The 14592-nt window shown below is 49.2% G+C and overlaps 2 protein-coding genes across 2 annotated transcripts in view; both read right to left on the reverse strand.

Annotated features, from left to right (window-relative positions):
* Positions 1-4475, reverse strand: part of LOC128377442 (inverted formin-2-like) — a 27697-nt gene extending 23222 nt beyond the window's left edge. The window contains exons 1-3 of the mRNA XM_053337394.1: positions 4347-4475; positions 2802-3117; positions 2123-2238 (exon numbers count right to left, since the gene is read on the reverse strand). Of these exons, the coding sequence (XP_053193369.1) occupies positions 2123-2238; positions 2802-3117; positions 4347-4475 (561 nt within the window). The remainder of the gene's footprint in view (positions 1-2122; positions 2239-2801; positions 3118-4346) is intronic.
* Positions 4476-10293: 5818 nt separating this feature from the next.
* Positions 10294-13412, reverse strand: LOC128377443 (C-reactive protein-like). Its single transcript, XM_053337395.1, has 2 exons — positions 13409-13412; positions 10294-10985 (listed from the first exon to the last, which is right to left on the reverse strand). The coding sequence occupies exons 1-2, from the start codon at positions 13410-13412 to the stop codon at positions 10354-10356; spliced, it is 636 nt and encodes a 211-aa protein (XP_053193370.1). The 3' UTR covers positions 10294-10353.
* Positions 13413-14592: the final 1180 nt, after the last annotated feature.

The raw sequence follows: 14592 nt of genomic DNA on the forward strand, positions 1-14592 counted from the left end.
AGTTACTGCAGGGCTCCAGCAGAGGGAGAGGTGGTGTAGTTACTGCAGGGCTCCAGCAGAGGGAGAGGTGGTGTAGTTACTGCAGGGCTCCAGCAGGGGGAGAGGTGGTGTAGTTACTGCAGGGCTCCAGCAGGGGGAGAGGTGGTGTAGTTACTGCAGGGCTCCAGCAGGGGGAGAGGTGGTGTAGTTACTGCAGGGCTCCAGCAGGGGGAGAGGTGGTGTAGTTACTGCAGGGCTCCAGCAGGGGGAGAGGTGGTGTAGTTACTGCAGGGCTCCAGCAGGGGGAGAGGTGGTGTAGTTACTGCAGGCCTCCAGCAGAGGGAGCGGTGGTGGTGTAGTTACTGCAGGGCTCCAGCAGGGGGAGAGGTGGTGTAGTTACTGCAGGGCTCCAGCAGGGGGAGAGGTGGTGTAGTTACTGCAGGGCTCCAGCAGAGGGAGCGGTGGTGGTGTAGTTACTGCAGGGCTCCAGCAGAGGGAGTGGTGGTGTAGTTACTGCAGGGCTCCAGCAGAGGGAGCGGTGGTGTAGTTACTGCAGGCCTCCAGCAGAGGGAGAGGTGGTGTAGTTACTGCAGGGCTCCAGCAGAGGGAGAGGTGGTGTAGTTACTGCAGGGCTCCAGCAGGGGGAGAGGTGGTGTAGTTACTGCAGGGCTCCAGCAGGGGGAGAGGTGGTGTAGTTACTGCAGGGCTCCAGCAGGGGGAGAGGTGGTGTAGTTACTGCAGGGCTCCAGCAGGGGGAGAGGTGGTGTAGTTACTGCAGGGCTCCAGCAGGGGGAGAGGTGGTGTAGTTACTGCAGGGCTCCAGCAGAGGGAGCGGTGGTGTAGTTACTGCAGGGCTCCAGCAGAGGGAGCGATGGTGTAGTTACTGCAGGGCTCCAGCAGAGGGAGCGGTGGTGTAGTTACTGCAGGGCTCCAGCAGAGGGAGAGGTGGTGTAGTTACTGCAGGGCTCCAGCAGAGGGAGTGATGGTGTAGTTACTGCAGGGCTCCAGCAGAGGGAGCGGTGGTGTAGTTACTGCAGGGCTCCAGCAGAGGGAGCGGTGGTGTAGTTACTGCAGGGCTCCAGCAGAGGGAGAGGTGGTGTAGTTACTGCAGGGCTCCAGCAGGGGGAGAGGTGGTGTAGTTACTGCAGGGCTCCAGCAGGGGGAGAGGTGGTGTAGTTACTGCAGGGCTCCAGCAGGGGGAGAGGTGGTGTAGTTACTGCAGGCCTCCAGCAGAGGGAGCGGTGGTGGTGTAGTTACTGCAGGGCTCCAGCAGAGGGAGTGGTGGTGTAGTTACTGCAGGGCTCCAGCAGAGGGAGCGGTGGTGTAGTTACTGCAGGCCTCCAGCAGAGGGAGAGGTGGTGTAGTTACTGCAGGGCTCCAGCAGAGGGAGAGGTGGTGTAGTTACTGCAGGGCTCCAGCAGAGGGAGAGGTGGTGTAGTTACTGCAGGGTTACAGCAGAGGGAGAGGTGGTGGTGTAGTTACTGCAGGGCTCCAGCAGAGGGAGCGGTGGTGGTGTAGTTACTGCAGGGCTCCAGCAGGGGGAGCGGTGGTGTAGTTACTGCAGGGCTCCAGCAGGGGGAGCGGTGGTGTAGTTACTGCAGGGCTCCAGCAGAGGGAGAAGTGGTGTAGTTACTGCAGGCCTCCAGCAGAGGGAGCGGTGGTGTAGTTACTGCAGGGCTCCAGCAGGGGGAGAGGTGGTGTAGTTACTGCAGGGCTCCAGCAGAGGGAGAGGTGGTGTAGTTACTGCAGGGCTCCAGCAGAGGGAGCGGTGGTGTAGTTACTGCAGGGCTCCAGCAGAGGGAGAGGTGGTGTAGTTACTGCAGGGCTCCAGCAGAGGGAGAGGTGGTGTAGTAACAGTAGTTTGTCCTAGCGCAGCTGCTGTACGTAACTGTCCAATAACGCAATACTGTGCTGCTGATGTCACTCTGATGTCACGCTGATGTCACTCTGATGTCACTCTGATGTTTATATACTGTACAACTCATCTTATTATGGTTTAAATGTGTTTCTTTATGTTAGGAGACTATTATATTCTAATAAATAAAATAAAATAAACAACTAATAAATAAAATATAATAAACTAATAAATAAAATATAATAACTTAATAAATGAAATATAATAAACTAATGAATGAAACGGTACCTTGTAGTAGTTGAGGGCGTCCAGCGCTAGGTGGCGCCCCTGAGCGTGGAACAGAGAGAGAGCAGCGAGCAGCTCAAACACCTGCATCTTCACCATGATGTTAGAGGTGTCCACAGCTGGAGACAGGAGACAAGGAGACAAGGAGACAGGAGACAGGAGACAGGAGACAAGGGGACAGGAGACAGGAGACAGAGGAAAGGAGACAAGGAGAGGAGACAAGGAGACAAAGGGACAGGAGACAGGAGACAAAAGGAAAGGAGACAGGAGACAAGGAGACAGGAGACAGAGGAAAGGAGGCAAAGGAACAAGAGACAGGGGACAAGAGACAGGACAGAGGAAAGGAGACAAGGGGACAGGACAGAGGAAAGGAGATAGGAGACAGGAGACAGGGGACAAGAGACAGGACAGAGGAAAGGAGACAAGGGGACAGGACAGAGGAAAGGAAATAGGAGACAGGAGACAGGGGACAGTGTCAGCCAATAGGAACACAAGTAACTAGTTGAATGTATAATAAATAGCAACAGCTGATGAGAAGAAACCTGAACTGAGACATGAAACCTTCACAAGAGGTGTGAGGTCAGAGGTCAGAGGTGTGAGGTCAGAGGTGTGAGGTCAGAGGTCAGAGGTGTGAGGTCAGAGGTGTGAGGTCAGAGGTGTGAGGTCAGAGGTGTGAGGTCACCCTGTGTGAGGGTCCTGACGTGGTCCTGGTTGTTCAGGATGAAGAACAGTCCAGCTGAAGAGTTCATGACGGCTCTGATGCAGCAGACACAGGTGAGCTGCAGGAGGGCATCAGGGAGGCGGGAAGAGCCACCCCCCTCCCCCCCCAAGAGACGGGAACAGCCCCCCCCATCCCTCCGCCCCTCCCTCCCTGAGAGCCTCTGCAGAGCCTCCATCAGCAGGTCCAGACCCCGCTGCTCCAGGAACTGCTCCATCCAGGAGCGGTCGCTGCTCTCCAGCCGCCGACACAGACCAGAGTAGTTCAGCATGGTGGGGACCTGAGGGGGGGGGGGGGGGGGGGGTTAACATAATACACTTTAATATGAGCTGAACTCTGACCCTAACCTGGTGGCAGCAGCCTAAGCAGGGAAGCCCAGACCGCCGTAGCTGCACTCCGCTTGGTCTGCCGGTACCTGTCTGCTGCCTCCGGAGTCCCACAGGCCAAAAAGATCCTATAGGACCCCTACCCTAACCTCCGGAGGGTTAGGGGTCCTATAGGACCCCTTCTTCAGCTTGACGGCCCTCACCGCCGGTGTCCACCAGCGGGTTCGGGGATTGCCGCCCCGACAGGCACCGACCACCTTGCGGCCACAGCTCCGGTCAGCCGCCTTAACAATGGAGGCACGGAACATGGCCCACTCGGACTCAATGTCCCCCGCCTCCCCCGGTACATGGTCGAAGCTCTCCCGGAGGTGGGAGTTGAAACTCTCTCTGACAGGAGACTCTGCCAGACGTTCCCAGCGGACCCTCACAATACGTTTGGGTCTGCCAGGTCTGACCGGCATCCTCCCCCACCATCGGAGCCAACTCACCACCAGGTGGTGATCAGCTGACAGCTCCGCCCCTCTCTTCACCCGAGTGTCCAAGACATGCGGCCGCAAGTCCGACGACACGACTACAAAGTCAATCATGGAACTGAGGTCTAGGGTGTCCTGGTGCCAAGTGCACATATGGACCCCCCCCCCCCCCCCCCCCCCTTATGCTTGAACATGGTGTTCGTTATGGACAATCCGTAACGAGCACAGAAGTCCAATTACAGAACACCACTCGGGTTCAGATCGGGGGGGGGGGGGGCGTTCCTCCCAATCACACCCCTCCAGGTCTCACTGTCGCTGCCAACGTGAGCGTTGAAGTCCCCCAGCAGAACGAGGGAATCCCCAGAGGGAGACTCTCCAGCCCCCCCTCCAAGGAATCCAAGAAGGCTGGATACTCTGAGCTGCTGTTTGGACCATAGGCACAAACAACAGTCAGGATCCGCCCCCCCACCCGAAGGCGGAGGGAGGCTACCCTCTCGTCTACCGGGGTAAACTCCAACATACAGGCACCAAGCCGGGGGGCAATAAGTATTGCACCAGTAACACACACACACACACACACACACACACACACACACACACACACACACACACACACACACACACACACACACACACACACACACACACACACACACACACACACACACACACACACACACACACACACACACACACACACACACACACACCTGCAGCAGGCGGATGCAGAGTTCTGGTTCTGCGTTCTCCAGGTTCGCCTTCATCGTGGCTTCGGGGTCGTAGACGGGGCTCAACGTCATGCGGTCTTTCACCACTTCCCAATTGCTTTTGGTTGCCATGACGACAGGAATCCTGAGTGACCTTTGACCTGCTGAGAGTTAAAAAAAAAAACAATCAATCAAATCAACTGAAAGTGATAACAGCAGTGTGTGTGTGTGTGTGTGTGTGTGTGTGTGTGTGTGTGTGTGTGTGTGTGTGTCTGTGTGTGTGTGTGTGTGTGTGTGTCTGTGTGTGTGTGTGTGTGTGTGTGTTCAGGTTATTGATAATCCATCAGATCAGTGTGTCAGTGAGTAACTTTTTACCTGCAGGTTTAAATGTTTAAAGCTTCATGAACAGATTTAAAGCTCAAATTAAAGACAGGGGAGTTTTTATAGAGTAAGAACATCAGATATTAATCAGGTTTGGTCTCAGCAGCATAACCTGCATGTCTGCCGGACTGGTCGGACTGCATTCGTCTGTACAGTGTGCGTCTGCGTGTGGGGGGGCAGGCATAGGCATGGGCCGGTATGAGGTATGAGATTCTGGTGGTTTGATAACCATAAGAAACAATATCATGGTTTCATGGTTTCATGGTTTCATGGTATGGAGGTATTGTGATTCCAGATCTAAAATGTTCCTAAAAGAAAGAAGAATAAAGACAGACATGTTAATTTAACCTGAATCTGTAATGACAGTGTGAGGGGTTGTGATACTCTACGCTGCAGCTGCTCCACCTGAGGGATTCCTGACCAGCACTTCCTGTCTTTGACCAGCACTTCCTGTCTTTGACCAGCACTTCCTGTCTTTGACCAGCACTTCCTGTCTCTGACCAGCACTTCCTGTCTTTAACCTGCACTTCCTGTCTCTGACCAGCACTTCCTGTCTTTGACCAGCACTTCCTATCTCTGACCTGCACTTCCTGTCTTTGACCAGCACCTCCTGTCTCTGACCAGCACTTCCTGTCTTTGACCAGCACTTCCTGTCTCTGACCAGCACTTCCTGTCTTTGACCAGCACTTCCTGTCTTTGACCAGCACTTCCTGTCTCTGACCAGACTAAGAACAGCTCATACCTGAGGAACGCTATGACAGAACATTTGGTGGTGAACCTTGAACCCGGTTATCATCCCATGCCTCGGCGGGCGTTGGTTTGGTTATCAGCCAAATGAGACTCTGAACATAATGCTAATCACTCACTCAGTAACCGTCGGGTCAAGTCTGTCTTTGCAGAATCTGGGAAGACAATCTAAAAGACCTCTATAACTGCACTCCAGAGATAATGTGAATAAGGTTAAAGTTTAAAAGTTGTTAAGGGGACAATTTGGGCCTCCTGAAAAGTTGGTGGGGTCACGTCCCGACCGTCCCCATGGAAACCTCCCTCCCTCCCTCCCTCCCTCCCTCCCTCCCTAACCCTAACCCATGAGATTAACCCTTTATTGGGCAAATAAATATATTTGGTCATTTCTGTAAATATCCCAAAATATCCTTCCTTCCTTCCTTCCTTCCTTCCTTCCTTCCTCCCTGCCTTCTTTCTTCCCTTCCTCTTTTTCTTTCTCCCTCCCTCGTTCCTTATTTCCTCCGTCCTTCCTTCCATCTGTCCTTCCTCCCTCCCTCCCTCCTTCTCTCCTCCCTTCCTTCCTTCTTTCCTTCCATCTGTTCTTCCTCCCTCCCTCCTTCTCTCCTCCCTTCCTTCTTTCCTTCCTCCATCCCCCTTTCTTCTTTCTTCCCTTCTTCCATCCCCCTTTCTTCTTCCTTCCTTTCCTCCCTTCCTTCCCTTCCTCCCTCCCTCCTTCTCTCCCTTCTTTCCGCCCCCCTACCTTCCTTCCTTCCTTCTTTCCTCCGTCCTTCCTTCTTTTCCTTCCTCCCTCCTTCCTTCCTTTCATCCTTCCTTCCATCCTTCCTTCCTTCCTTCCTCCCTTCCTTTCAATGAGTGTCCTATAAAGGGTTAACACTACTACTGTTTAAATACATCTCATATTTATGTTTGAACTGCTGAAGAAGACGAGATTTTGGGAAGATGTGTGTGGGAGGGGTTGAAAGACATTTTGGGCTATGAGATGTGTGCGGGAGGGGTTGAAAGACATTTTGGGCTATGAGATGTGTGCGGGAGGGGTTGAAAGACATTTTGGGCTATGAGACGCCTAAAACATGCATGGCACTTTATTTTGGATTTACAACTCAAACAAACATTCCAGATGAGGACCGCAACAAGATCAAGATTTTACTGGCAAGCTTCAAAAAAAGCCATAACAAGAACCCCCCCCCCCCCACACCCCCCCCCTGACGTTGGAGAACTGGATGGGGATAGTTGACGAGATGTGCGTTATGGAGAGACTTACATATAATATAAGACTCCAACAAACAATATGGGAAACCAGATGGAGGAAATGGACTATCTTTAAAAGTCCTGACTCGTAGTAACCCTTCTGACACTGTGTTCTGTATGTACGTATTAAAGTAGTATTAGTAGTATTAGTATGTTAAATGTGAAAACTAATAAAACATGAGTTAAAAAAAAAAAAATTGCTGAAGAAGAATTTTTAAAAAACAAGGAAACTGATGATAATGATAATCAGTGTGACAGAGACTGTGATTGTTCTCTGAGTCAGCTGTCTGTGTGTGTGTGTGTGTGTGTGTGTGTGTGTGTGTGTGTGTATGTGTATGTGTATGTGTATGTGTATGTGTCTGTGTCTGTGTGTGTGTGTGTGTGTGTGTGTGTGTGTGTGTGTGTGTGTGTGTGTGTGTAGCAGTGAAGCATGAGGAGGAACAATCACTGTTTCTGTGACTCAGGTCCACCCAGCTGCACCAGACTCCCTTTAAAACTCTCTGCATTTAACATCTCTCTGCTCTTTAGTAAAGACAAACTCAACCTACAATAAATATTTAAACATCTTCTTAAAGCTCAGATTATTTTTGCTTGAATCGGAAAATAAAGAAATAATTAAAACACTTTAAATGACCGTGAAATGTGAGCTGTTTGTAAAGTATGTGTTGCCTGTTCTGGTGAATCTGCGCCGTTTAAACAGCAGTTTGATTTACTGCTATTTAACATATTAAACAATATATTTAAAATATTTTACATATTTAACACAGTTTGGAGCAGAAAGCTTCAGTCAGTGTTTCAGTTTAATCAGCAGCGAAGCTTTAAATCTTCACATGAAGTTTCATCGTCACACAAACTTCAATAAAAACTGTTTATTTCACAGCTGCACCAGACTCCCTTTAAAACTCTCTGCATTCAACATGTCTCTCTGCTCTTTACTGAAGACAGACTCAATCTACAATAAATATTTAAATATCTTCTTAAAGCTCACATTTTTATGCTTAAATCGGCAAATAAATAATTAATTAAAAATCGCTTCATGACGGTGAAATTTGAAAACTGTGCCGCCTGATCTGGTGAATCTGCGGCGTTTAAACATCAGTTAATCAGACTTTACACTTAATATTTAACATATTTAACATATTTAACATATTAAACACAGTTTGGAGCAGAAAGCTTCAGTCAGAGTCTCAGATTTAAATATGAAGCATCACACAAACTTTAATTAAGTCTCAAAAAGTTTAACTCACACCGGCAGATTCACGGTGATGTGTCCGCTCAGAGAGCACCGGAGGTCGGCTGCAAGAGCTCCGCGGGTCGGACCTCCAGCTGCAGACTGCCGGGGAACAGAGGAGTCTCTACCGGGGAGAGGAGGAGTCTTTACCGGGGAGAGGAGGAGTCTTTACCGGGGAGAGGAGGAGTCTTTACTGGGGAGAGGAGGAGTCTCTACCGGGGAGAGGAGGAGTCTCTACCGGGGAGAGAAGGAGTCTTTACCGGGGAGAGGAGGAGTCTTTACCGGGGAACAGAGGACTCTCTACCGGGGAGAGGAGGAGTCTTTACCGGGGAGAGGAGGAGTCTCTACCGGGGAGAGAAGGAGTCTTTACCGGGGAGAGGAGGAGTCTCTACCGGGGAGAGGAGGAGTCTTTACCGGTTAGAGGAGGAGTCTTTACCGGGGAGAGGAGGAGTCTCTACCGGGGAGAGGAGGAGTCTTTACCGGGGAACAGAGGAGTCTCTACCGGGGAGAGGAGGAGTCTTTACCGGGGAACAGAGGAGTCTTTACCGGGGAGAGGAGGAGTCTCTATCGGGTAGAGGAGGAGTCTTTACCGGGGAACAGAGGAGTCTTTACCGGGGAGAGGAGGAGTCTCTAACGGGGAACAGAGGAGTCTCTATCGGGTAGAGGAGGAGTCTTTACCGGGGAGAGGAGGAGTCTCTACCGGGTAGAGGAGGAGTCTTTACCGGGGAGAGGAGGAGTCTCTACCGGGGAGAGGAGGAGTCTTTACCTGGGAGAGGAGGAGTCTTTACTGGGGAACAGAGGAGTCTCTACCGGGGAGAGGAGGAGTCTCTACCGGTTAGAGGAGGAGTCTTTACCGGGAACAGAGGAGTCTTTACCGGGGAGAGGAGGAGTCTTTACCGGGGAGAGGAGGAGTCTTTACCCGGGAGAGGAGGAGTCTTTACCGGGAACAGAGGAGGAGTCTTTACCGGGAACAGAGGAGGAGTCTCTACCGGGGAGAGGAGTCTTTACCGGGGAGAGGAGGAGTCTCTACCGGGGAGAGGAGGAGTCTTTACCGGGGAGAGGAGGAGTCTTTACCGGGGAAAAGAGGAGTCTTTACCGGGGAGAGGAGGAGTCTCTACCGGGGAGAGGAGGAGTCTCTACGGAGAACGGAGGAGTGTCTACCGGGGAACAGGGTTAACAGGAAGAACCCTCAGAACCAGACTCAGAGTGGGAGAACATCTTTTAACAGGAAGAACCCTCAGAACCAGACTCAGAGTGGGAGAACATCTTTTAACAGGAAGAACCCTCAGAACCAGACTCAGAGTGGGAGAACATCTTTTAACAGGAAGAACCCTCAGAACCAGACTCAGAGTGGGAGAACATCTTTTAACAGGAAGAACCCTCAGAACCAGACTCAGAGTGGGAGGACATCTTTTAACAGGAAGAACCCTCAGAACCAGACTCAGAGTGGGAGAACATCTTTTAACAGGAAGAACCCTCAGAACCAGACTCAGAGTGGGAGAACATCTTTTAACAGGAAGAACCCTCAGAACCAGACTCAGAGTGGGAGAACATCTTTTAACAGGAAGAACCCTCAGAACCAGACTCAGAGTGGGAGAACATCTTTTAACAGGAAGAACCCTCAGAACCAGACTCAGAGTGGGAGAACATCTTTTAACAGGAAGAACCCTCAGAACCAGACTCAGAGTGGGAGAACATCTTTTAATAGGAAGAACCCTCAGAACCAGACTCAGAGTGGGACTGGAATCATCCGGACGTCTCCAGGCCCAGATTACCTGTGAAGGTCTTTATTCCCAGCGTGGTGAATCAGTCTGAACAGGATTTATTGACTTCATATTATAATAACCCAATAAATCCACCAACCAGCTAGCGACCGCTAACATCAGCTGCAGGGAGAAAGAAAATGTTCACACGGTCGTTTTGTTCAGTTTTTATTTATTTACTCGTTACAGAACGCTGCAGTTTAATCCGCAGTGAAGAGAAGAATCACAACAATCATAATGTTAGCTAGTCAATGTTAGCTAGTCACAGCTCAGACTCAGAGTGGGAGAACATCTTCTAACAGGAAGAACCCCCCCCCCCCCTCCCCCCTCAGAGCGCCAGCCACAGCTCACATGTCAACCCATCTGTATTTCCTCCATTTTAAATTTTGTACAGCAAAGATTTTAGAGCACAGATTGACTCGTTTCAGTAGAATTTAATTGGTAAATTAAAGTTGGTCTCCATCTTTAAATCATCTGCTGAACTCTGAGAGTCTGAGGAAGTGTTTCATTCAGAAGTGAATCTAGAAAAAGATCCTGATTAGAGGCGTAACTAACGATCATTTTCATTATTAAAGCAAACTGACTGAAATCAAGTAAGAAAGTAAAAATGAGTGAAAACCGTTTGAGTCCACTCTGAACTTCAACAGACGGGTTCTTTAAAGTCGCTGTCCTGGATGTAGACGTTCCCTGAGATCTTATAGCTCAGGTTGTTCCAGTTGAGAAGGTTCCCCGGATCGATGGAGCCCTGGTTCATGTAGGTCCGGAGGTCACACGCAGACACGATGTGGCTCCACATGTGAAGGTCTGTGATGTCTCCTTCAAACGAGTCATCCTGCTTGTAACCACCTTGAAATTCATCTTGCTCCTGACCAACGATGACGCTCATGTCCCCGCTCACGCTGTAGTTCAGTCCCAGCAGCTTCTGGGAGGTACGCAGTCCGTTCAGCCACAGCTGGGTCAGCCCGGTACCGGAGTCCCAGGTCCAGCAGACCGAGTTCCAGTCCAGCAGGTGGGTCGGTAGATCCTGGAAGTCGTACGTATGGCTGCCAACGTGGACCTTGTATGTTCCCTTATCGTACTTCATCAGCATCACAGCGTTTTGGTGGTCTCTGGTGGCCAAAGAAAAGAGTCCCTGCGTCCTCTGCAGCTGAGAGAAGAACCGGAGGCAGACGGTCATCTTTGGGATGGAGTCCGTGTTGATGTGAAGAGTAACGTGGGGAACGTTGACACCTTTGGGATCATCGGTAAAAGAGAACTGCTTCCCTGACAAGTCTGTGAGGAGGAGACAGAACCAGTCACATGAAGAAGAATGAACCCAAACACCACAGAGGACTGGACCGAACCGGGACAGATACAACACAGAGGACTGGACCGAACCGGGACAGATACAACACAGAGGACTGGACCGAACCGGGACAGAAACAACACAGAGGACTGGACTGAACCAGGACAGAAACAACACAGAGGACAGGACCGAACCGGGACAGATACAACACAGAGGACTGGACCGAACCGAGACAGATACAACACAGAGGACTGGACCGAACCGAGACAGATACAACACAGAGGACTGGACCGAACCGGGACAGATACAACACAGAGGACTGGACCGAACCGGGACAGAAACACCACAGAGGACTGGACCGAACCGGGACAGAAACACCACAGAGGACTGGACCGAACCGGGACAGAAACAACACAAAAATACTAAATGTACATTTTAACAAACCTGATGCCTTCCTTCCTTCCTTCCTTCCTTCCTTCCTTCCTCCTTTCCTTCCTTCTGCCCCCTTCCATGCTTCCCTGCTTCCTCCCTTCTTCCCTCCCTTCCTTCCTTCTTCCATCCTTCCTTCCTTCCTCCATCTCTTCCATATCCTTCCCTCCTTCCTCCTTCCCTTCCTTCCTTCTTCCCTCCCTTCCCTCCTTCCTCCCTCCCTTCCTCCCTTCCTTCCTTCCTTCATTGAACTGGGCGTAACCTCCATGATGTCTTGCTGCGGAGTTCAGTCTGAATTTATCTAGAAAACCAACAAAAATACTAAATGTACATTTTAATAAACCTGATGCTGCTTTTAAAACTAGTTTAACTGATTTATGAATTCATCATCTCACCAACTCTTATTATTACTGACGCTGCTTCTGAGTTTAATGCTTCATGTTTGATTCTTACTGGGTTAGAAACAGATTCCCTTCCACAGCGATTGATCCGTTCTATCTCTCTTTATTTGCTTGTTTCTGTTTCAAGTCTTCATAATACAGAAAAAGCAGGACACACTCTGCATCGTGTTCTCCCATAAAAAACATCAGCTACATGGCGCCATCTGGTGGACAAAACAAACAACTACCACTTAAAGCTCCAAAATAACAGCCATGAAAGAATCATATTCATGAGTCAGTGATAATAAGGGTTGGTAAGATGATGAATTCATAAATCAGTTAAACTAGATTTAAAAGCAGCATCAGGTTTGTTAAAATGTACATTTAGTATTTTTGTTGGTTTTCTAGATAAATTCAGACTGAACTCCGCAGCAAGACATCATGGAGGTTACGCCCAGTTCAATGAAGGAAGGAAGGAAGGGAGGAAGGGAGGAAGGAAGGAGGGAAGGGAGGGAAGAAGGAAGGAAGGGAAGGAGGAAGGAGGGAAGGATATGGAAGAGATGAAGGAAGGAAGGAAGGATGGAAGGGAGGAAGGAAGGAAGGAAGGGAGGGAGGAAGGAGGGAAGGGAGGGGGGAAGGAAGGAAGGGAAGGAGGAAGGAGGGAAGGATATGGAAGAGATGGAGGAAGGAAGGAAGGATGGAAGGGAGGAAGGAAGGAAGGGAGGGAAGGGAGGGAAGAAGGAAGGAAGGGAAGGAGGAAGGAGGGAAGGATATGGAAGAGATGGAGGAAGGAAGGAAGGATGGAAGGGAGGAAGGAAGGAAGGGAGGGAAGAAGGAAGGAAGGGAGGGAAGAAGGGAGGAAGCAGGGAAGAAGGGAGGAAGCAGGGAAGGATGGAAGAGATGGAGGAAGGAAGGAAGGAAGGGAGGAGGGAAAGAAGGAAGGGTGGAAGGAAGGGAGGAGGGAAGGATGGAAGGGGGCAGAAGGAAGGAAAGGAGGAAGGCAGGAAGGAAGGAAGGAAGGAAGGAAGGGAGGAGGGAAAGAAGGTAGGGAGGGAGGAAGGGAGGAGGGAAGGATGGAAGGGGGCAGAAGGAAGAAAAGGAGGAAGGAAGGAAGGAAGGCATCAGGTTTGTTAAAATGTACATTTAGTATTTTTGTTGGTTTTATAGATAAATTCAGACTGAACTCCGCAGCAAGACATCATGGAGGTTACGCCCAGTTCAATATAATCAATATATTAAAAAAAGATCAATAAGAGAGATTTGAAATGACATTTGACCCATTTTATACCAAAAGACTGAATGCTCCTGAAAATGTCAAATGGTGTAACCACAAAAGAATGATAGATATTAAATATGTGATCAGCTACAGTGTGTTTAAGTGGACTTATACTAATAATGACTTCATTTAAAACATCAAATGAAAAGAGAGACATTTGGAGTATTTCTACATTTACCGTATTTTTCGGACTATAAGGCGCACTTAAAATCATTTAATTTTCACAAAAATCGACAGTGAACCTTATATATTAATTCTGGCTGTGCTTACTGACCTCGAACCGATTTTATGTGCTACACGACACTCAAAAATCTGTCAAAATTACGCATTACGGCTGCCGTAGTCAGTTCAAAGTTAAATTGCAAGCTGCGTGGGAGCAGTGGATGACAGGGAGGCAACGCCGGGCGAGTTACGCCACTATCTGCCAATGGATCGTGGATGCCTGGGCTAAGGTATCAGTCTCAAGTGTCGTCCGAGCTTTCATGAAGGCCGGAATCATCACTGAACCACAGCCAAGTACCGGTAACAGCAACGAGACTGACTCGGATAATGATGAGAGGGATCCGGGCATCGCCCAGCTGTTACACTCAGACACTGAAGATGAATAAAGTTCGATTTATCTGACAAACGTTTTTGCGTAATGCTTCTTATAGTCCGAAAAATACGGTAAATTTTAAGGCATTTTGTCAACATTAAGCAGCTCAGATCCTAAAAACATTTATTCTAAATAAGTTTTGACCAATTATGTAAAATTTGTTACATAATAATGTGTTGTAGGTTGAGTTTAGCTCAGTGGGTGGCCTCATGTGAAGAGGGTTAGGGTTGCACTGAGTGGTCTTATCCTGCATGTCACCCCCCCCCCCCCCTCTCTGCCTCCTGTTTCCTGTCTATCTCTACTAACCTGTCTATCTCTACTAACCTGTCTATCTCTACTAACCTGTCTATCTCTACTAACCTGTCTATCTCTAACCTGTCTATCTCTACTAACCTGTCTATCTCTATCTCTACTAACCTGTCTATCTCTACTAACCTGTCTATCTCTACTAACCTGTCTATCTCTACTAACCTGAACATTAAAGGCAAAAAAAGCCCAAAAAATATACTTAAAAAAAAAAATAATGTGTTGTCTTGCTAAAAGTGGATTATAGGTATTCAACATTTTAGTTCTCATTTGTTTTCCTGTATATAATCAGAGGTTAGCTGACACTGGGGTTACATCAGGTCATTGACCCTTAAACAAAGCGTCTCATAGATAAACATGAACAGCCTGAAATGATCCAGAAACCAAAGAAGAAGCCAGAAGTGTCCGAGGTGATGGAACCTGTGACTGTAGCGCCACCTGCTGGCGGTTTATAGAGGAGGAACTGCTGAGCTCTGAGTTTGTTCTTCTCTGATGTTCATTTGTTTGCTGCTTCGCTAAAACTGTTTTTCATTTCATTTCATTTCATTTTCTTTTCTCGCAGTTTTACATAAATAATCAGTTTTTGATCAAAAGTTGCTGCAATGCAC

This window comes from Scomber japonicus, chromosome 17, assembly GCF_027409825.1.
Source record: "Scomber japonicus isolate fScoJap1 chromosome 17, fScoJap1.pri, whole genome shotgun sequence".
NCBI lineage: Eukaryota > Metazoa > Chordata > Actinopteri > Scombriformes > Scombridae > Scomber > Scomber japonicus.